Here is a 24,445-nt window from a genome sequence, read left to right as displayed (position 1 = left end):
GGGACCCTGGAGCTGTGAAGTAATTGTGCTATCCACAATGCTACCGTGCTGCCAGGTATTGCACTTTTCTGAATAAACAAAAGCATGGGAGAATAATAGCACCCTGGTACAGTCACCATGGTAATGTCTCGAGCAGAGCCAACATGCCAACCAAACAATGCCCCCTTTTGCATGAAGTGTAAATTGTTGTTCCCTTGCAATTTGGCATTCTTTTACCTGCCCTGATCAGTGCAAGACGAAAAACCTCCATGTCCCTTTTCCCCAGCAATAAAACTTTCAGTGACCGAAAGATCCTGGGCAGATTCAAAACATTTACAGAAATTGACGGCACTGACACGGAGTTTTCAGTCTTTGCGCCATTTATCAACAAGTAGCAATGCTTTCAGGAAAACGCAAAACATTGTAGAGACGACGCTTTAATGGTCAATCCTAACTCTTGATGTAAAACTCATGCTGTACCAACATCACAGGTGAAGGTGGTGCCATGTCATAATTGGCAGATGGGTACAGCTACAGGAATGCCAAGTTGGTATGATATATAGATATAGGATATAATAAAACTGCATTCGCTCATGAATGCATGATTTTAAGAGTGGGGACTTAATTCTGTTTGTCCATCCTTAAGTCTTGGTACCTGCCTCCCAAAACTGCTTCAAGTGAATGCTGCACATGGTCTGGACCCCACATGTGATAAATTTGAATGCAAAATTCATTTAGTGGTGAATGTTCACAGCAAGCTGTGAGAGAATCACTGCGTTCACTATGGGTTTGTAAAGTCGAAGAATACTGGGTTCCCCTAAACTCATCTTTACTTCCTCGTTCTGAAGCAGATTTACAAGCTGTATGACATTCTGACATAACTACCCTCTCCTGACCAAGTGGGGGATTTGCAGCCAAAACAGATGCCTATTACATTCAGTTATGTCAGGGACCTGCAATTCAGGTTTGAAATCAGCAGCTGAAATGTTAAAGTCGATGACTAATTGCTTTAGCCTAAATCTTAATCTGTCAGCTTGGCTCAGTGGTCCTACTCTGAACTCTATATCAATAGGCTGTGGGTTCAAGCCCTGCCTCAGTGACTTATGCATGTAACATTCGCTGATATTATCAATCTAAGACAGTGGGATATTGCGCTATTGGACGCTCCATTCTCCAGACTTGACGCTGATCCAAGACTGTCTCACAGTTCAGGATCTAAAAGATCCTGGCACCATTCATAGGAGGGCAAACAAGTGTTCCTGTTCCTAGCCAAAATTTACCCCAGTCAACTATCCACAACAGATGAACTGGGCAATTAACTCATTACTGTTTGTGGAGCTTGGCTGCATGTAGTCTGCCTGGCATGTTTCCCTAGGTAGGTAATTACACGCAACATTATATCTGAAAAGATGTGAAAGACAAGTGTAAATCCTGCCTCTCTTTGAAAGAAAATCCACGGAAAAATTTAATGTATTACATTGGAAGATTAAGAAATTGCCATTTTTTATAAATGTAGAGTACCCAATTCATTTTTTTCCAAGGGGCAATTTAGCATGGTCAATCCACCTAGCCTGCACATCTTTGGCTTGTGGGGGCGAAACCCACGCAAACACGGGGAGAATGTGCAAATTCCGCACAGACAGTGACCCAGAGCTGGGATTGAACCTGGAACCTTGGCGCCATGAGGCTGAAGGGCTAACCCACTGCGCCATTCTTGAAACAATCTCAAATTCATACTTCGGTGGATAAAACCACTGCAGTATTTGAATAAGGGTGAGACTCAAGTGCATAGAACATAGAACAGTACACCACAGAACAGGCCCTTCGGCCCTCGATGTTGTGCCGAGCCATGATCACCCTACTCAAACCCACATATCCACCCTATACCCGTAACCCAACAACCCCCCGCCCCTTAACCTTACTTTTTAGGACACTACGGGCAATTTAGCATGGCCAATCCACCTAACCCACACATCTTTGGACTGTGGGAGGAAACCGGAGCACCTGGAGGAAACCCACGCACACACGGGGAGGATGTGCAGACTCCACACAGACAGTGACCCAGCCGGGAATCGAACCTGGGACCCTGGAGCTGTGAAGCATTTATGCTAACCACCATGCTACCATGCAGCTGAAGAAGCAGCATTGTCATGAGGAAACTTCTCCAGTTTCACACTGCAGTGTCAGGATTTGCAGCTTTTGACAAAGATTTTGACAACAAAACCACAAGTTACTCAGACTAACATACACAGGAACATAGGAATTGGGGAGCAAAAGTAGACAATTTAGCCCCATGAGCCTGCTCTGCCATGACTGATCTCTTCCTGGTCTCAAATCTACCTGCCTGACTGTTACCATATCTCTTTACCCCATTTTAAAAAATATAGAAATCAGTAATCTATCCACCTACTTAAAATCAAGAATGATTCAGACTCCCTGCACTATGGGGCAGAGAGTTCCACAAATTTACCACCCTCTGCGAGAAGTCATTCCTCCTCATCTCAGTTTTAAATTTAACGCCTCAGGGCCCATATCTGTGACTTCTCGTTCTAGATTGCCCCAGAAGGGGGAACATTTGGTCTACATTTACTTTATCAATCTCTTTTAGTATTTCATGTACCTCGATCAGATCCCTCTCATTCTTCTAAACTCCAACACGTGTAAGCCCAAATTGTTCAATCTCTCCTCATACATCAACCCTTTCATCCCCGGAATCAATCTGGTGAATACCCTCTGAATTGTCACCAATGCCACCACGTCCTTCCTCAAAAAAGGAGACCAAAATTGGACACAATGCTCCAGATGGCCTCACCAACACCCTATACAATTCTCTACTTTTATACTCCAGTCCTTTTGCAATAAACACTAACATTCCATTTGCCTTTTTAATTACATACAGGACCTGCATATAGACTTTCGGTGATTGATGAACAAAGACACCCAGATCTCTCTGCCCAGCATTTTGAATCTGCTTGGAATAAGCAGGAAGGCTCACCCAAAACTCCACTGCAATCCTTTTCGACTATATTTACCTGCATAGAAGCAGCACTGGAAGAATATCAGGAACATATAGTGGAGATTTTTCAGATTTTGAAAAATTTCTGACCTGTTTCTTTTAATTATTAAAACTAAACAAGTTACTTCTTGTATATTTGATTTTTCACATTTTAGAAATTTTTTCACATGAAAGAATTCATTAAAAAGCACATTTCGCAGAAGGAAAGTTTACAGTTAGTTCTCCTCTTGAACATCTGGCAACTTGGAGATGGACAATTCCAAAAATGCAAATAAGCGTATTAAACTCGGATTAAACCTACCTTGTGCATCACAATCTTGCGTTGGGCTGGCTCTGCTACATCAATCATCTTCTGTACCACGTAGTTTGCATACTGATCCTTCATCATAGTGTATAAGGCACTGTGAGGACCATCGTTAATACTGCACACTTCATCAATTAGCAGCGCGCGTTCAGCACGAGAGGCATGGGTCACACATTTCTCAACAACATTGCTGCAAAATCAAAGAGGCATCATGATGGTGATATCAGGCTAGTCCAGTCTCTAGCGTACTATGTAGAGACCTAATCAAGCTATTAAAAATTGTGGTGCATTTTGATGGAACAGGTGGGGGAAAACTGTTTCCTTTGGCCAGTGGGCTGATTTACAAGGACTGTCAAAAAGTCTAGATAGAAAATGAGGAGAAATTATTATACACAGAAGGTTATGATGATCTGGAGTACAATACATGAAGGGTGATGGAATCAGATTTCACAGCAACGTTCAAAAGGCAACGGAACACATAATTGAAAAGCTAAATTATAGGCTTTTGGATGGAAAGCTGCAGTGGTGGTCTAAACTGGGAATCACTTTCAGAGCTGGCACACACACACGATGGGCCAAATGGCCTCATTCTGTGTTGCAAGACTATACGAACAGAAGTAGGAGGAGTGATCAACACGGCCATCAAGTCTGCTCCGATATTCGATGTGATCACGGCTGATCTCGGACTTCATGCTTCCTTTCCCCGTCCGCTTGCCACATCCATTAATTCCTTGAGAGACCAACTATCTATCTTTCCCAGCCTTAAAAGATGGAGCATCTGCAACCCTTTGGCTGGAGAATTTCAAAGATTCACAACCCTTTGAGTGAAGAAATTTCTTCTAATCCAAGTCCCTTTATCCTGACACTGTGCCAAGTTTTAGATTTCCCAACCAATGGAAACAATTTCTCAATGCCTACCCTGTCAAACAACTTCAGAACGTTGGAGGTTTCAATAAGATTATCTCTCATTCTTCTAAACTCCAGTGAATATGTACCCAATTTCCTCGGCCTCTCATCATAGGACAATCCCCTCATCCCAACACCATTCTAATGAACCTTCACTGCACTGCTTCCAAGCAAGTATATCCTTTCTTAAATGTGGAGACTAAGACTGCACAAAGGACTATAGAGGCAGTCTCACCAAAACCCCGTCCAACTTCAAAGCATCAAATTTTGACATCAATCCTCTTGCAATAAAGGCCAACATGCTTTTTTTTTTAAAACAGAATTTACAATGCAGGAGGCCATTCGGCCCATCGAGTCTGACCGGCTCTTGGAATGGGCATCCTTCTTAAGCCAACACCTCCACCCTATCCCCACACCCCACCTAACCTTTTTAGGCACTAAGGGCAATTTAGCATGGCCAATCCATCTAATCTGCACCCAGATTACCCGGAGCACCCAGAGGAAACTCATGCAGGCATGGGGAGAATGTGCAGACAGTGACCTAAGCCGGGAATCGAACCTGGGACCCTGGAGCGATGAAGAAACAGCACTAACCACTGTGCTGCCGTGCCGCCCTAAATTTTTGCGTCCTAACTGCTTGCTGCACCTATGTTAAATTTCTTGTACAAGGAGACCAAGTCTCTGTGAACATCGACACTTACAAGTTGTTCAACTTTTTAAAAAATATTCCGCTTTTTAAATCTTACAACAAAAGTGCCTAACTTCATATTTCCCAAGTTATCCCTCACCGCCCACCTTGTGCCCACTCACCTAACCTGTCTTTGCAGCCTTTGCGTTTTCCCTGCAGCTTACCTTTCCATCTAGCCTGGTATCATCAGCAAAGTTAGATACATTACTCGCTGTCTCTTCATCTAAGTTATTAACATAGATTGTAGATAGCCGAGGCCCCATCATTGATCCTGGGAACATGACTGCCTGCCAACTTGAAACGGGTGCCCTTTATGCCTACCCTCTTATTTTCTACCCATGAACCAATCGTCTATCCATGTTAATATGTTACCCCAACTCCAATGAGCTCTTTTCTTACCGATTGTGCGGCACCTTATTGAATGCTTTTGCATTCTACTCTATCTACCCTACTAGGTACATCTTCAAAATACTCTGATAAATTTGTAAAACAGGATTTCCTTTTACTGAAGGTACTGTCACTGGAGACAGAGGGCAAAATCCTCTTCAAACCAAGAATTACCCTCCCAGTTTGAGGTTAGAAAAATCTCCCTGGTGCACAAACTCCAAAACAACTAAAGTAAATTTGGGCCTGTACTACATAGGATCATAGAATTTACAGTGCAGAAGGAGGCCATTCGGCACACAGAGTCTGCACCGGTCCTTTGAAAGTGCACCACAACTCTACCCTATATCCCTGTAACCCAACCTAACTGTTTGGACATTAAGGGGCAATTTAGCATGACCAATCCACTTAACCTGCACATCATTGGACTGTGGGAGGAAACCGGAGCACCCGGAGGAAACCCACACAGACACGGAGAGAAAGTGCAAACTCCACACAGGCAGTCACTCGGAACTGAACCCGAGACCCTGGAACTGTAAGGCAGCAGTGCTAACCACTGTGCCACCCATAGAAAACAGACAGCTGATTGGTTGAAAGGAGGGAAAGAGAATCTATTTCACAATGACAGTAATCTCCGAATTTTCAATAATTACATTTCACATTAAATTACACACCAGTGCACCCGACATCAGAGAACAAGAGTCTGGTTTTAGGTTTTAATTGGAAGCCTTGGTGTTCCAAAAAGAAAATTACAACCCAAAGTTAACTGTCAACCTGAATAACAATTGTACATGTACAGGAAGTCCGACCAAAATTGAGGACAGTAAAAGAGAAGCGAAATTGGATCAGAATTTTAATTTAACTAAATTAAACTCCAGGGTGCCAGTAATTCATCCAGCTCCAATGCGAACTCAAAGGGGATATAACATGGGTTTTCATTTTCTGTGGAAAGCAGTCGGATTACCATCTCCAAAATAGGGTAAAGGTCCCAAATCAGTATTTGATTTATTCAAGTCACTATAAACCAGTGGCCCCCAATTAAATGGGAGGGCAGTCCCAATCTATGGTAAGGCTGATCTCTGGAAACGCACTGGCCCTGGTTCAAAGATCAACTAACCCTGTATTAGGACCCAAAGGTCAGGAGTTATACCTGGCAAACTTGTGCTGGCTCAAAGCCAAGACATTTCCTCTGATTTCAGACACAATCTTGCTTTTATCCTCAGGGCGGCCATGTTCCAGGACATGTTGAATGACATAATTCCCATACTGATCCTGCAGACAAGGGGTGAAGAGGTTGAGTTAACATTGTATCTGTAATCGTCATCATCCCAGTTATGTTTATACCTTCAAGTGCAAATTAGTTTGTCAGAAGGATTTTTTTTTTCTGTACTCGTCTTGGCTTTGTTGCTTCTCAATTGTTTATGGTGAAGAAATTAAACTGGCATTATCCCACACTAATTACACAATCCTGTTTAAAAGACAAAGTTAATCAGAGGCTTAGTTAAGATAAATACTCACTTATTGCTATTTTCCAATTACTGACTGGACTTGGTACACGAGGTAGGAAAATCCTGCTGAGCCTTTAGAAATAAACCACTGGAAAGTGTGCAAGAGCAAGCTAAGATCATTTGCTTTGCGATTTTTAACATGCCCTGTGGATCAGGAGCATGTGGGGAATTCCCATCAGAAACCAGTGATCGTTTCCCGCCAATACTGCCACCCTCCTCCCCTCCCCAATAGTAAATCTGATGCAGCACCTGCTGCACATTTGGATTTATGCTGGGTCACTGAAAGCAGACAATAAACAAAAGGATGTCCAATGCAGTGTTGGCAAGGAGGTAAAGTTTAAACAGTTTGTCTTCTATTGCTAGAAAGCCACCGTGAAGATTTGGGAACGTTCTCTACCCAAAATCCTTGGGACCTTGAGGCATAAAGGAGGCAAGAACTTCCAAATACCCAGGACAACTGTTGCAACTCATGGACAAACAATGGTGCATTTCTGGTCACATACGAAAAGAGCACAGCTACACCTAATGAAAGCCCCACACCTCAATTCGAAAAGCCTATCAAACATTTCTGTTATGATGAAAAGATTCTGTTCAAGGGCAAAATGTTTGTGGGCACAAGAGCAACAAACACTGGTTGGTGACTATTGTGATCATAAAAACAACACAAAGAGGGGGAAACCATTCATCAGTTCACTGGAAAAACTAATAATAGGAGGAAATCTATGCTCCCCTTGCAGTGAACCTGAAATGGACTGGAGTCTAGTTTCTCAAGCACACACAAGATAACTGATACTTTTGTTGTTATGTGTTAAGCATATTTAGGCTACTTCAACAATTACAGAGGGATGGAAGATGTTTGGTATGAGAATTTTGCTGAATTCACTCTGATGCCCAGATTTTCCTCCTCCTTAGTGAGGTTATTTAACCTCATCACTAACAGCCTAAAATATGAAACCTCTCTCCCCATAGATGCTGCCAAGCTACCAAGTATTTCCAGGGGTGTAATGCTGCCGACCTTCTATTTAAAGCAGGCTTGCCCAACTCAATACAGCTCGCCAAATATGTTAAACATCCAACTGATATTTGAAAAATGCTGTAAAGCTGCTCATCCAATTACAGGCTGGTTTCTCTCAGCATTTGCTGCTGATTGGTTCTGTGAGCTGATCAGCAGCAAATGCCAAGAGAAACCAGCCTATTCATCGACAAACAGTAAAGAGTGGTAAGCTACATTCCTAGGCCATGAGGCAACTGGAGCAGTAGGACAAAGGCAAATCAGAGTGAGGCGCAAGGCATCCAGAGTGAGGCCCACTGGCTTCGGAGTATGTGAGTCAGAGAGAGAGAGTGCAATGCGTGCGTGTGAGGGGAGCACACAAAGCGATTGACATTAATTCCTTGGTTCTGATGGCCCTTCTTTTTTTTTAAAATTTAGAATACCCAATTCTTTTTTTCCAATTCAGGGGCAATTTAGCATGGCCAATCCACATACCCTGCATATCTTTGGGTTGTGGGGGTGAGACCCATTCAGACACGGGGAGAATGTGCAAACTCCACATGGACAGTGACCTGGGCCAAGATCGAACCGAGATCCTCTGTGCCATGAGACAGCAGTGCTAAACACTGCGCCACCTTGCGGCCCCTGTCTGATTGCCCTTCTTGATCATGCTATCAGGATAACCTTCTGCTTCTTTCTTCCTCGTGTGCTGATCAGGGTCTTTGAATTTATCTATACTAGGATCATAGAATTGGTACAGCACCTTGTCTTTGTGTCAGTTCTCTACAACAACTCAGCACGTTCCACTCCTCCCTGTAAAATCTTCTTTTGTCAGTTAATTATCCAGTTCCTGTTTGAAAACTGCAATTGGCTGTCTCCACTACAAACTCGGGCAGTACATACGAGAACCAAACCACTTGTTACATAAAGGTGCTTTTCTTCTGGTCACCTCTGGTTCTTTTGTTCATCATCTTAGGGTTCTCAACCGTCTGCCAATCGGAACAGTTCCTCGACATTTGTTCTGTCCAGACCCCTCCTGATTTCGAACACTTCTAACAAATCTCCTTTCAACATGCTCTTATTCAAGAACAGGCTTGGATTTGCCAATCTATCCACGTAACTGAAGTTAGCCTCAGAATCAATCTTGTAAATCTGTTCTGCACTCTTTCTAAACTCTTTACATCCTTCCCATTGAGCCAGTGTTTCACAAATCACTTAGTTTTGTACTCTGTGCCCCTATTTATGAGTGCAGAACTCAGTGTAATTTATTAACTGCTTTCTCAACCTGCCCGGTCACCTTCAATGATTTATGCACATTTACACCTGTTCATGCATTTCCCTCAGAATTTTACCCGTTATTTTATGTCTCCTATCCTTGTTACTCTAACCAAAATGTATCACTTCACATTGTTCTACATTAAATTTCATTTGATATGCGCCGGTCCATTCCACTAGCCTGTCTGCATCTTCTTGAAGTTTATCACCATCCTCCCCACAGTTTACATTACTTGGAAGCCTTGCATCAAGGGGCTGGTTTATCACACTGGGCTAAATCGCTGGCTTTTAAAGCAGACCAAGGCGGGCCAGCAGCACGATTCAATTCCTGTACCAGCCTCCCCAAACAGGCGCCGGAATGTGGCGACTAGGGGCTTTTCACAGTAACTTCATTGAAGCCTACTCGTGACAAAAAGCGATTTTAATTTTTTTTTCATTTCATCTATAAAATTCTGAAATTGTGCCCTGTACACCTCGGCCTAGGCCATTAACATAAATAAAAGAAAGCAGTTTCCCCTCTATACACCATCAGAACCAAGTAGGATTTTTTGCAATTCATGTTTTTAATAGGCTTGAATTAAATAATTAAACTGTTACATTATGAAATTCTAGCTATGCTGGACTAATGATTCAAAATATCACATGCTAGGGCAGCACGGTGGTTAGCACTGCTGCCTCACTGCCAGGTTCGATCCCGGCTCTGGGTCACTGTCCGTGTGGAGTTTGCACATTCTCCCCGTGTCTGCGTGGGTTTCACCCCCACAACCCAAAGATGTGCAGGGTAGGTGGGTTGGCCACGCTAAATTGCCCTTTAATTGGAAAAAATGAATTGGGTACTCTAAATTTATTTTAAAAAATATCACGTGCTTCAAAATAAAATGCCTACCAGCACTAATATTTTTCACTTAAAAAGCATTGTTTTACTGACTTTTGCGACTCAAATATTTAGGTAAAGTCCCCAGATTACATAGGCTGCTTTCCCTTTGGGGGGGGGGGGGGGGATAGGCTGCTTTCCCTTTGGGGGGGGGGGGGGGGGGGGGGGAGAAAAGAGAGAGAGAGAGAGAGAGAGAGAGAGAGAGCTGACTGCTGGCGATTAACCTATCTTTCACCAAACCTCAGACGAGGGGGCATGGTTGAAAAGGCGAGTCTTCATGAATATCATAGATTATCATAGAATTTACAGTGCAGAAAGAGGCCATTCAGCCCATCGAGTCTGCACTGGCTCTTGGAAAGAGCACCCTAACCAAGGTCAACACCTTCATCCCATCCCCATAACCCAGTGTCCAAAATTGCCCTTAGTGTTGGGTGGGATTACTAAGGGCAATTTATCATGGCCAATCCACCTAACCTGCACATCTTTGGACTATGGGAGGAAACCGGAGCACCCGGAGGAAACCCACGCACACACGAGGAGGATGTGCAGACTCCGCACAGACAGTGACCCAAGCCAGAATCAAACCTGGGACCCTGGAGCTGTGAAGCAATTGTGCTAGCCACAATGCTACCGTGCTGCCCTATCAGCGGGTATGGGAATTGAACCCGGGCTGCTGGCCTCGCTCTGCATCACGAATCAGCTGTCTAGCCAAGTGATACAGGAAAACAACATAATAGACTTAGAAATGATATGGCCAACACTTTCTTAGAACTCCTGCACTTCAAAATTCTGCATCTCACCAAAGTATTTCCTGTTTTTCAGATCACCACTCAGAGAATTAAGTTTACAAAAAAACAAAATCTTCACCTTGCAACAGCAGGAACAACCAAAATTAATTTTTTTAATTCTTTCATGAGATGTGAGTATTGCTGGCTAGGCCAACATTTGTGGCCCCCACGCTAATTATCCTGGAGAAGGTGATGGTGGGTTGTCTTCCTGAACCGCTGCAGTCCATGTGGTGCAGGTGCACACATACTGCTGTTAGGGAGAGGAGTTTCAGGATTTTGACCCAGTGATAGTATAAGAACAACAATACATTTCCAAGTTAGGAAGGTGTGCAACAGGGAGGGAACTTGCAGGAGGTGATGTTTCAAAGCTTCATGTCCTTCATGGTGGTAGACGTTGGATTTTGCCAGGGCTCCTTGATGATTAATGGTCAAATGCTGCCTCAATATCAAAAAGGCAGTCACTCTCGCCTCCTCGAGTTCAGCTCTTTTGCCCATGATTGGACTACAGCTGTAAAAAGGTCAGGGGCCAAGTGGGCCTGGCTGAACCCAAACTAAACAAAAACAGTGCCTAATGAAGTCAACAATCCTCAAACATTTACAGCCAATAGCAGATCTGAAGAGTTGCTGCATACTATGCCATCATTATGTCACTTGTGCTTAAAAGAACAGCTCAGTGTTCAAAGCTGAGAAGCTCCAGTTATAACAAGCATTTCTGTAGCACTGCTGCTTGGCATATGATACTACAATCAATGCATCATATGTTCAAATGCAGTGCATGTAGAGAGAGGTTCAAGATGAAGATGTGTGGTGAGAATCTGCTGATTTCACATTAGACAGACTTTTTTCCCCACGACTGAAGTTATTTGTCTGCATCCTCAAATAATTCAACACTAAATATAACCGTACAAAATAACGTACCAAGCTGCAATTAAAATGCCCTAAAAATATCCACGTTGTATAAGATTACATGCAAGTTCAAGAATGATAGTGTACTCTTCATTTACATTCACTTGATCGAAATGTTTTGCACTAAATGCACAATTTGCTGTTCTTTACCTTTGGCTCAACTAGTACCACACTTTCAGGAGCTTGTACTCCATTCCAGAAACCTGAGCACATACTCTAATAAAAGTTCACTAAGAACTGATGGTGCGATAGTTCCCCTTCGTCTGCCTTCTCAGCTGAATGTAAGAAGTTCAATGGCGCTATTCGAAGAGAAGCAGGTAAGTTTTCCAAGTATCCTTGCCAATACTTAGCCCTTATACAATATCACTGCCCATTTTCATACTGCTGGACAGCATTTAGTCTGATGTGTATGACTGTATTAGCACAAATCAGGATTTGGAGCCAGTGGCCAGCATGGCTGCTGGGATCAGATCTCACTGCCTGTCTGGGACACTTCATACATAGCCAGCTGCTTTAATCATAGTTGAGTGAAGGCACATACCTGAACTAACTGCTCTGTGTGTTGGTGAAGTTCCTCCAGAATAGGCAGGGTCTGCTCAGGCATACAATGCTCTAAGATCCGTTGGATAACACGGCAGCCATATGGATGAGTTGACAGGGCAAACACCTATTGAATGAAATGAAACAGTTCAACAATTAATTTAATTGTCCACCCAAGTCCACTCTATGTGCTGATTATTTTCTGTGAAAAACACAAACACCAATTTACCTAGGGTGCACATTTAAACTGGCTCCACTATTTCACACCATTTATTGTTTCTTATCTAGCAGATATATTAGGTGAGATTCTCAGATTGCTGATGCCAAAGTCACGTTTGGTGATCGGCCGGAGAATCCGTTTAACACCAAAATCGAGGGTGGAGCCGTTTTTCGGATGCTCCGCCCCTCAAAAATGGCATACTCGAGGAGAAGGCCGCACGACACTGGGTAGGTCTCAGGAATAAGGCACTGATTTAATAACTTCGGCCGCACGTCATCTCAACTTTCAGGCCTGGCGCAGCGGCTATGGACTGTTGCAGTTGTACAAAACTCTAGTACGGCCGCATTTGGAGTATTGCGTACAGTTCTGGTCGCCTCATTATAGGAAGGACGTGGAAGCTTTGGAACGGGTGCAGAGGAGATTTACCAGGATGTTGCCTGGTATGGAGGGAAAATCTTATGAGGAAAGGCTGATGGACTTGAGGTTGTTTTCGTTAGAGAGAAGAAGGTTAAGAGGTGACTTAATAGAGGCATACAAAATGATCAGAGGGTTAGATAGGGTGGACAGCGAGAGCCTTCTCCCGCGGATGGAGGTGGCTAGCACGAGGGGACATAGCCTTAAATTGAGGGGTAATAGATATAGGACAGAGGTCAGAGGTGGGTTTTTTACGCAAAGAGTGGTGAGGCCGTGGAATGCCCTACCTGCAACAGTAGTGAACACGCCAACATTGAGGGCATTTAAAAATTTATTGGATAAGCATATGGATGATAAGGGCATAGTGTAGGTTAGATGGCCTTTAGATTTTTTCCATGTCGGTGCAACATCGAGGGCTGAAGGGCCTGTACTGCGCTGTTATGTTCTATGTGTCCAGCGCTGCCACAGTCTGGGCGGGGAGATCCGTTCTGCTGGCAGAGGGTCTTCTGCTGGGGCGAGTGATGAGGAGAGTTACGGGGGCACTATCTGGCAGGCCAGGTCCGTGTGCGGCTGGCGCCATGTTGTACATGCAGCCACCGCAGGGCGCATGCATGGACCTGGCCATTCTACGTCCGTGGCTGCAGGTAATGCCGGGGGCTTTACGTGGCGCGGCTGCTAGTCCCCTACTGGGCTGAGCATCTGTGCGGCGCCGCTGCCGACGCTTTAGCTGCAAGACCAGACGCTTCCTCCGGACATAGCCGCAAACCGGAGAATCCAGCCCCATATCTCAGTTACCTCTTTCCAAAAATAAAATTCCCCAATTCCTCCAGGCTTTGCTGATGATTATCGCCTCTGGCACTGGGGATCAATTTGAGGTTCTCCCCTGAATCATCTCCAAAGCTCGAAGGCGCACATTTCTTAAAAGACCATATTCAAAGCAAACACATTGTGTCTATTCTGTTAATAGTTCACTCATCTATTTTACTAATACGTAATTCTATAATTTCTTGTACTTTTATCATTTGTAATTTAACATGCAAAGTTACGGTGTTGAATATTTTAACAACACCCCTATTATGATTTCCTAATAACCAACACTATCATTCTTCCAAAAAGCTATATATAATACTCACTGTACACCGAGATGCATGAAGATGCAGATTCAGAATAAAAACCTCATTCGCAGAGTGTGGTGACAATGCACAATTTCATTATAGATCAACATTACTTTTGCTTTCTGAACAGATTATTAAATCAGTGCCTTAGTGCTTATGAATGGCTGTCAAAAAATATAGCTACTCTGAGTGTGCATCATTGAATGTGTACCCAATTATTTGCTTTTTGCGTTCCATTCCAAATGGTAACATGTAATTTGCAACCTTTCCATGCACGCCACCTCTGGTTAGAAAATGGAAGCTGAGCTCTACTGATGTTATGCTCGGTGAAACCAGTCTGTAACTGAACCAGCCTGGATGATTTGATTCCTTATGTGTGCTGAGTGGCCTTTGAGAGTAAAGGTTCTTCAATTAGCTTCATTACCCAAAAGTTCCCACAGCATAATGATGCTATGCTATGTTCACACACAAAGAACTGCCACTTGGTTGATATGCCAGCAGCACCATAGCCCAACAAGGATCAGCGCACGGGAGGGATGAAATCAGATAAAATACAAAAATCAATCAATCTGTCTCTCATCAGGTCATACCTGTCCTTGGAAAGCATCAATAATGAATTGCAGAGATTGTGGTTGCACACATTCAATACACTTCTGTACCACATGGTTCCCATTCTGATCTTTGACACATTTCAGGACATGCCCATCAAGTTCCTTCACCATTTCATTCTGTACACAATAGGAGAGATACAGAAAATAACATTGAATAAAGGCTAGGCTTTCAGAAATACCAATGGACAAAATACATTTGCGTACAGACCACCAAACTGCAGTGGTAATGTTGGGAATAGCATCAGACAGGAAATCAGAGACACATGTTATAAAGGAATATGAGATTATGGGTGACTTCAATCTGTACATAGATTGGGTGACTCCGATTAGTCACAGTACAATAGAGGAGGAATTTCTGGAATGTACATCACATGGTTTTCTGGACCAATAATTTGAGGAACCAACAAGGGAACAGGTCATCTTGGACTTGGTATTGTCAAGAGAAAAAGATTGACAAAAACAAATGTAGGGTCCATACAGTCAGAAATGGGGGAATTCATAACGGGGAACAAAGAAATGGCTGATGAACCAAGTTCGTATTTCGCTTCTGTCTTCACATGAATACCAGAAGTTCTGAGTAACACAAGTTTTAGTGAGGAGTTGAAGGAAATTCGTATTAGTAGAGAAATGGTTTTGGGGAAATTAATGGAATTGAAGGTGGGTAAATCTCCAGGGCCTGATAATCTTCATCCCAGGGTACTTAAGGAAGTGCCCTAGAAATAGTAGCTCCATTGGTGGTTATTTTCCAAAATTATTTAGACTCTGGAATGGTTCGTACAGATTGAAGGGTAGCTAATATAATCCCGCTATCCTAAAAGGAAGGTAGAGAGAAAACAGGGAACTATGGACCAGTGAGCCTAACATCAGTAATAGGGATGTTGCTAGAGTCCATTATCAAGGATCTCACAGTACAGCATTTGGAAAGCAGTGGTATAATTCAGAAACTCATGAATTTACGAAATGGAAATCATGCTTGACAAATGTACTAGAATTCTTTGAAGATGTAACTAGTAGAGTTGACCAGGGAGAACCGGTGGATGTGGTTTATTTAGACTTTCAGAAGCTTTTCAACAAGATCAGACAATCCCGACAGGTGCAGAAGGAGGTCATTTGGCTCATCAAGTCGCGTGTCTGCACCAACCCTCTGAAAGAACACCTTATCTAGACCCACTGCCCCCCGCAACACTAAGGTGCAATTTAGCATGTCCAATCTACCTAATTTACACATTTTTGGATTATGGAAGGAAACCAGAGCACCAGGAGGGAACGCACGCGATACAGGGAGGTGCAGAAAGAGGTCATTGGGCCCATCGAGTCTGCACCAACCCTCTGAAAGAACACCTTATCTAGACCCACTGCCCCCCGCAACACTAAGGTGCAATTTAGCATGGCCAATCTACCTAATTTACACATCTTTGGATTGTGGAAGGAAACCAGAGCACCAGGAAGAAACGCACGCGATACAGGGAGAATGTGCAAACTCTACACAGTAACAATCGAATATGGGTCACTGGCGCTGTGCAGCAGCAGTGTTAACCACTGTGCCACCTGTCTGTCTCACACAGAAGCTTATTATGTAACGTTAAATGCATGGGTTTGCGGGTAGTGTATTGAGATGGGTAGAAAGCTGGCTAGCAGACAGAAAACAAAGAGTTGTAATAAATGGGTCTTTTTCAGAGTGGCAGGCAGCGACGGGGGGGGGGGGGGGGGGGGGGGGAGACGACCACAGGGATCCTAACTGTTCACATTATATATTAATGTTTTGGACGAGGGAACTAAACGCAATAGGTTGGATTCTCCATTATTGGGACTATGTCCCCATGCCGGTGTTAAAACCGTGGAGATTTACTCCTATAAATCCTGGAGAAAAAATGACACAAATTCATAGCCCTGCAGGGGGCTAGCAGGGACCCGGAGTAAATCTCGCAGCTTTTGCTGCAGATATGGGCCCCCGCACTTCCGGATCAGAGGCCAGCGGCGGCCTCCAGCTGCCACGCCGTGCTCCATGACGGACTCGGGCCGCTGAGCTGGACCCAAAAAAAAGAGACCCCCCAACCAGCCGCCGCACGACCCTGAAACCCCGCACAATCATTCCCCGGCCGCCTATAAGGGCCCACCTATGTCCCTGATTGAGTCCGCAGCCGTCACGCAAGCATCCCGACCTGCAATACCAGATAAGTTCCACGCCATTGGGAACACAGCCGGTCAAGGGCGGAGGATCACAGAGAAAATTCTAACAGGATTAGATAGGGTACATTCAGAAAGAATGTTCCTGATAGTGGAGTCCAGAACTAGGGGTCATAGTTTGAGGTGAAAGTTTCTTCACCCAGAGAGTCAAAAACTTAAGGAGACCCCCCCTCTCCAGGACCAGAGCACAAAAGAAAACGTAGACTGACACTTAAGGGCACATTGCATGTCAGAGGTCGGAGGAGATTTTAAACAGAGACCCTTCAGGTGGATGTAAAAATCCTCACAGCACGAAGTCAAAAAGCAGGGGAGTGATCCCTGGTGTCCTGATCTATATTTATCGCCAATCAACAGCACAGAAACAAATGATCGGGTCATATTTATATTGTTTTGTGAGCTTGCGTCTCCTACATTACATCCAATACATGTAGTTGCTGTTGCATTGGGCGTCCGGTGGTTATGAAAGACATATATGTTCCGGAATGTGCTCCTTTCCACGTCTCAGACACCAAGGGCGCGATTCTCCGCTGCCCACGAAAGGTCGGAGAATAGCGGGAGGGCCTTCCCGACAATTTCTCCCCCCCCCCCCACACGAATCGTTGCTCGCGTTTTTTTTACGGCGAACAGCGATTCTCCCCAGGCCGATGGGCCGAGTTCCCAGGCCTTTATAGCCGTTTTCACGAACGCGATCACACCTGCTCTCACCGTTCGTGATAACGGCCGCAAAGTGCCGTCCCGGACAACCATGGCACCGATTGGCACGGCCGCACCACGGGCAGCGGGCAGCGGGTCCGATACCCACACACTATTTGTTCTTCCGCCGCCCCGCAGGATCAGTCCGCGGGGCGGCAGAGGGGCATGACGGCCCGCGCATGCGCGGGTTTGACGCGTCTGCGCGATGACATCATCCGCGCATGCGCGGGTTGGAGCCGTCCAATCCGCGCATGCGCGGCTGACGTCATCGTGCGCGTCAGCCGGCGTGACTCTAGACGCGCGGACTTAGCGACGGTCGCTAAGCCCGCAATGCCGTGCTTCACGGGGCCCCGCTGCTAGCCCCGCCGGGGGGGGGGGGGGGGGGGGGGGGGGGGGGGGGGGGGGGGAGAAGGGAGAATCAGGTCCTGGGAGGGGGCGCGGAGGCTGCCGTGAAACACGGCCAGTTTCACGGCAGCCTTTACGACTCGCCGCATTTGCGGAGAATCGCGCCCCTAAAACCTACTTCTTTGACCATGCTTTTGGTCACCTGCCCTAATGCCACATTTATAATTCTCCTGTGAAGTGCTTTGGGGCTCGGCACCATGTTAAAGATGTTATATAAATGCAAGTTGTTTCTGTCGCAGGAGAAACCAAATTCTTGCAACCAGCCTGGGAAATAAAGCGGACAACCAGGAATCACAAAAAATGCAGGTTAAAATTCTAAACACACTCTTAGGGAACGCATGAGATCATCACATTGAGCTGAAAAGATTACTTACAAATATTAACAGCTCAGAAATGTGTTTACTTGCTGCAGAGATAATACTGATCTGATTCCTACTTTTTTTTTTTTTAAAAAGCTTACTGCTGATTTGTGTGCTTACCAGCTAAGGGATACAATAGCTGGTTAGTCAATAATTCATGTGCTACCCCTTTAAGGGATAGACAACTATAATAGCTGGTGAGGCAGTAATTTCTGAGAAGCAGCTGCTCAAAACTTAGGAAAGTTGAGCTGCTGTGTTCTGAGTCAAGGGAATTTGACAACGAGATTAAATAATGCTGTGTGCGGACAATCGAGCATGTAGATAGATGGATATACACTGGATGCCAAATTAATGGAATGTTATACAAGGGAAACACTCCAGTTGGAGTAGTGTCTAATTAAGCATGTGAAGAGTGGGATTAACTGGATTGCTCTGACTTGGACTCAATGGCCTCCTTCTACACTAACAGTTTATAATTACAAAAAAACACAACACTTAGCATAGACAAATAAAAGGAAACGGATTGGAAGTGATCCAGGGTTAGGGGTGGTGTGAGGAAAAGAGGAGCGGTGGTGTGAGGAAAAGAGGAGCAGTGGTGTGAGGAAAAGAGGAGCAGTGGTGAGTAGGATTGTGGGGATTCGAGACATAGAGTTTCTGAAAAACAGATGCCTCCGATTTCCTGCTTGAATTACAACAGATGCACGAATGGAAATATTTTGATATTTGATATGAAATTAACATATTAATCTTGACTAATCAGTGGTGTTTGAATCACAAAATAAATTACTGTCTGAATCAGTTTAAGTAAACTTCATTTTGGTCCCCCAGGAAATTGCTCACACTTTTCACCTAAATTAAGGGTCAGAAAAATGTGCAATTTCCCCATATATTTGTTTCCTGTATGTGCCAAATGGGTTATCTCCTGTAACATGCTCAAAATAAATATTTGGATCAAGCATTCAAGTTATAAATTTAATCTTACAATGATCTGCTGGTCTGGGGGAATAGATTCCAGAGCCTTCTGTATCACACGACAGCCATACATCTGCAGTGCCAAAGATAGAACATGCCCACGGATACGCTGTGCTAACGCCAGCTTCTGATCCAAGCTCCCAAACTGGAGAATAAGAAGCAAGTAAGTTTTACAAGTTCAAATTTAGTCACGCGACCATCGACACGCGAACACTTTTACATAGAACGACAGTTTACAGCATAAACAGGTCAATCTTATGCATCACACAAGCCTCCTTCCACCATATGTCATGAAACCCCATCTTGTTTATCCTTCCATTCATTCTGAGAGTGCAACATTTGGCAAACTAGTTTCACCTTCTTATTGTTCTTAGGGTGAAGAGGTTCCCTCTCAATTTTTGAAAACTTCCTCAGAAGACGGAGTGAAACCAGATCAGACTCAGGGTTTGATTATTTATCAGCTTCTTTTTCAGACCAATGAGCAGATACATCATCACTGAGGAGTTATTTTTAAATGGACAGATCTGCCATGCGCCTATGAGAATTGCTCTGTGTAGCTGAGCTGTAAAGATTGGCTAAGTTTCAGTTTCTTTTTCTAGTCAATAATGAAATAATAACAATAATCACTAATTGTCACAAGTAGGCTTCAATGAAGTTACTGTGAAAAGCCTCTAGTCACCACATTCCAGCGCCAGTTCAGGGCGCCCTGGTACAGGAATTGAACCCACGTTGCTGCCTTGTTCTGCATTACAAGCCAGCTATTTAGCCCACTGTGCTAAACCAGCCCCAATGAATTTGCTGGTTTCAGCCATTGGGTCTTTTGTAGAAGACATGTCACAGCCTTTTCCCCAAAACCCAAATTGAGGCAGGAAAAAAAAAATCTACCCTCTTGATCACAAGGTAGTTTTTCTGCTGAGAATATCTTTACATAGATAGGATCGAGGTTGGGTTGTAGTACAAGAATACCCTACAAGAAAACAAAAGGGGCAAAAATAAGCAAGAAAATGGAGGAGGGCGGGTGTGGGTTGAGGGCAAGGGGAAACAAGCAAGCATGCTATATTGTATAAAGATCAGAGATTCCCAATATGTTCACTTGATGCGTCACAGGGGTCACCAAATGTACCAACCAGAAATTTCTAGGATAAATTCTGTTATTTAGGTGCTAACTGGTCTCATTTTCACTAGCACCAGCAGAGCAAACAAACTCAAGCCATGATCTCACCCCTTGCTGGCTTCTATCCCACACAATCTACCTGGTTTTGACAAAAATGTTATCACTTGAGTGCATGGAAACTTTCTACTTACCTCAAAGAATTTCTGAATGACATAGTTTCCAAAAACATCCACCATCAGTTGATAGGCTGCCTGTAGGATTTCATTAAAAACCAGCTGTCTTTCAGCAGGGGTAGCTCGTTCCAATTTAAGTTGAATAAACCTGCAGGCAACAAGTTTTTTTAAGGTATGTACAATGGCAGTGATGAAAATGTATTTGCTCATGCATTATTTTAAAGGCGTGCCATGAAAGGCTCTGTAGCATAGACCAGTTGAATGTTGGCTCAGTTGTACTGGAACTCAGAAGCTCACGGTCACTTGAAGCACAAAAATCAGGTTATGTACAAGGTACCTTCAACGTGCCCCTCCTCCAGCAGCAGAAAGATGTTGCTCATTCCTGTAACCCCCTCACACAGCATATTTTTCAGTCTTAGCTCTGCAGCATTTGGTAGTTCAAATCAGAAACTGAAGTCTCTTCACAAAAAAAGATCTCGGAAATACCTACCCAGAACAGCAGTAGCGAACATCAAAGTACCTGTAGGTCCAGCTGAACCCATCCTCTCCCTAGAAATGCATGCATCAAGTGGATACCAACCCACATTACGCAGTTTAAGTGTGTAACTGCATAAACTTTATAGTGAAAGCAGGAACATTTCACTGTAAATGGGCAATTTTAATATTCTGCCACAAAGAAAACACTTGCTTTGCAGATGAGGAGATCCCCTGCCACTGTGCCAGATTCTGTTAATATATGCTTTTATATCACGGATTTTAACCCCCTCCTGACTTTCTCTATATGAATGTACCTCGTCACTCTGAATCAGTTACAAATTTAATAGCCACTATGGTGTACAAGATACAGGCTCCATCTTTTCTTATAGTGAACTGGGAAATGCTGGTCAACAGCATTGTTACGTGGCTATGTACTTTTCTGGAGATTACTCAATATATCGTGGCAAAATTTTATTTTGCACAAAAGCTTTAGGGGAGTGTCAAGCACTTATTGCCCGGTTTGATTATTTCCCATAATACGATAAAGATTCTGCACCTTCCTTACAAAATTATATTTGTTTTTATTCCAACATTCACAGAACATCACTGGCCGCTAAATCTTGTTAAGATGAACTGTCCTTTTTTTAAGGATCAAAAGTCAAGAGTGTGTTTAAGACAGAGATAGATAGGTTCTTGATTAATAAGGGGATCAGGGCTTACGGGGAGAAGGCAGGAGGTGGGAGATGAGAAACACATCAGTTATGATCGAATGGCTGACCAGACCCAATGGGCCGAAAGGCCTAATTCTGCTCCTATATCTTATGGTCTAAAACTGCCATAGTTTGCTGGACATCTCATTTAACAGCTTAAGCTGTTAAACAATAAAAATATTATAGAAGTTAATCTGGGACATTAAAAGAACACTTCTGAGAAGGTATCCATAGTCACAGGCTGAGCACTCAATACAAATGACTTAAAAGCCCCATCACAAGGGTCAATAATTATAAAGACAGAATAATTTTTCCAAATAGAGCAAAACATCCAAAGTTTGTTCACTCTTGTTTTGCCTCTCCCCAAATTATTTTGTCAGGGATGCATACATTTGTTTTGGCTAATTTCCTCCTAACTTCTCCTGAAACGCTAGGGCAAAATTCTCTGAAAGTGGGCATGCCCACGAGAAAACGGTTGCGAATCACTCTGGACTTTCCTGGAGAAAGCCCAGAGTGATTCTCCGTTTTGAAGGGGGCTTGCAGGGCACCGGAGAACAATATAGACGTCCCCAACCAACGCCGCATCGACCACATGCACGTGACTGGCGGCGATTCTCCGGCCCGCGGGAAGACTTTGGACCGGATGCTCCACCCCGCGCCAAGTGCGATTTCGGCGCGGAGAATCCAGCCCCGAGTTTGTGATGGGGTACAAGCGTAAGAGGACCAGCGCTCCTCAGGTATCTCGAACATGCAAGCAGCCTAGTGCTTGGACCCAGTGAGCATGGGCAGTTTATTGGACATTTTGGGAAGTGAATGATACCAAATCAGACTCCAATCATATTCTCATCTATAAACTATCACCAAACAGAGAAACCCTGTGTGATCATTAAGCATGGGAACCTCAGCTGATTTGATCTACCCTAACCCTGAGACTAACTTCAGTGCCCCAAATTGTTGCTTGGGCTAATATCATGGAACAAGGAATCAAAACTGACCCCTGATTTGTGTATCCAAGCTCAACAATGCAATATCTTAACTAACCATCAGCAAGTCAATATTTCATCCTAATGCATCACTTCTGCACCGACAGACTGGATGAATCAATGATTATCCCCTACTTAAATGCTTGGCTATATTTTTCTGATTTTATCACACCTTGAACCGTGTTGATCCTGAGAGAATTCCATGATGTGGCCAGCTATTTCACGCAGCTGAAGGTTTGGATACCGATTGTTACGGAAGTCTTCTAGTAATCTGCTGCGCCCGGATGGCATCACATCTGACATGCTATACCGCAGACGTGATGGTGGAAACAACTGACTGCTGGAGCTGAACAGACTGGAGGCACTGTTGACACTGCGGTACTTGGCTTCAGCACCTGGGGCAGCAGAGATAAATCTTCCACTTCCATTTGTCAGCCCGCCTGTCATTACAAATACATCAAAAGATTTCAATTACTTGAACCACTCAATAAGGACATTAGAAATACATTTTTTTTAAACTGGTTCAAAAAATGAGAAAATTGTATTTTTAAAGAGCTTGTATATTACTCCAAACAGCTTGATTTTTCAACGGGTGACTTTCTGTTTAAAGATGCAGTTAACTTCAGTGAGTTAATTTACAGATGTGCACTGTTGAATAAGTATGGCAAACACTTAATTTGTGTGCAATATTAGCAGCAGATATACTTTATCCCAATCAAGGGGATTTAATGCTAACAGGCATTTAAATCTCATTTGTGGTTGTGACACAACCAATATTGAAAACAAAACTGTGCACATTACCGGCTATGATTGACACATACACAAGGCTAAAATAATCAGATGCATTCTTGGCTCAGCTCATAAGGAGTACAGAAATTAATCTCATAAACAAGCAGTGTGTAACAGCTCTCAGTGAGGGCAAGTGTGTCATCAACCAGTGAATTGCAAACATATCAGAACAGTTATGAGTTTCCAACTACTATCCATGTATTAATAGTTCCAACTTGATATTTGTTTAAAACCTTTCCCTCAATGGTCTTTCTGCTTTTTGCTAAGAATTCAAATTATGTCCAACAATTAAAAACACATAGTAATCTCCTGATAAAATATATTTTATGGTCTTGTAACATTTCAAACATTTTGTTTTGTTTCACGACAGTTTTGATGCCCAACATAACAAGAAATAATAGGAGTTACCCACCCCTCTTACCCAGGTTAAGGCTCGATGATGATCCATGTGATGATAACGACGGCGGCGGTGTTAGCGAGTGGCTGGGACCCTGGTTTGGAAGAGGCATCCCTACTGGGCCAGGGGAGGACGAGAATCCCAGTCCATTGTAAAAGTTATGGCCAATGGGTGCAAGACTGCTGGTCGTTCGCTTGTACAGATCAGAGCTACTAGTCAGAGAATCTCTTCGTGAGCCGCTGCTTGTGTTAGAGCTTCCAACTTAAAAATAAAATGTTTTAAAAGTTTACTTTGAACACCGACAATAATCACATGTGCATATACATATGCAGACCTCCCCAAGCCTTTGGAATAAAAATTAACTCATTTTCATGAAAAGATTTAATATATTTTGATGCACGTCAACTTCTTTGGTACATAAACTGGTTCTTTCCTTTGAGGAAATTAAATGTTGGTTCAACATCACAGACTGCAGAGCAGGACACTTCACTACCTACCAATTATGGACCATATACATTCTGAAGGAACAAACAGCACACATTTTTGCAAAACAAATATGACACATTTTCTGTAATTATTCTAATGTTGCTTCAAGAACAATGTTGTCACAAGGATTTAAGTGGCGCATAAAGATGGTACGCCAAATTTCCATGCTGTACCTACTTAA

The 24,445-nt window shown here is 43.6% G+C and overlaps 1 protein-coding gene and 1 non-coding gene across 2 annotated transcripts in view; both read right to left on the bottom strand.

The window, feature by feature from the left end:
* Positions 1–24,445, bottom strand: part of LOC119965281 (pumilio homolog 1-like) — a 195,433-nt gene that overhangs the window by 3,698 nt on the left and 167,290 nt on the right. Inside the window, 8 exon segments of the mRNA XM_038795805.1 lie at positions 3,297–3,489; positions 6,428–6,549; positions 12,161–12,286; positions 14,499–14,636; positions 19,146–19,280; positions 20,441–20,570; positions 22,765–23,032; positions 23,803–24,039. Coding sequence (XP_038651733.1) covers positions 3,297–3,489; positions 6,428–6,549; positions 12,161–12,286; positions 14,499–14,636; positions 19,146–19,280; positions 20,441–20,570; positions 22,765–23,032; positions 23,803–24,039 — 1,349 coding nt within the window.
* LOC119978750 lies at positions 11,356–11,490 on the bottom strand. The gene has a single exon (XR_005463562.1). It is a non-coding gene; the product is annotated as a small nucleolar RNA SNORA50 (small nucleolar RNA).

The sequence above is a fragment of the Scyliorhinus canicula genome, chromosome 1, assembly GCF_902713615.1.
Source record: "Scyliorhinus canicula chromosome 1, sScyCan1.1, whole genome shotgun sequence".
In the NCBI taxonomy this organism is placed as follows: Eukaryota; Metazoa; Chordata; class Chondrichthyes; order Carcharhiniformes; family Scyliorhinidae; genus Scyliorhinus; species Scyliorhinus canicula.
The sequence above is the reverse complement of the archived record's forward strand: the minus strand, read 5'-3'. Positions and strand labels throughout refer to the sequence as shown.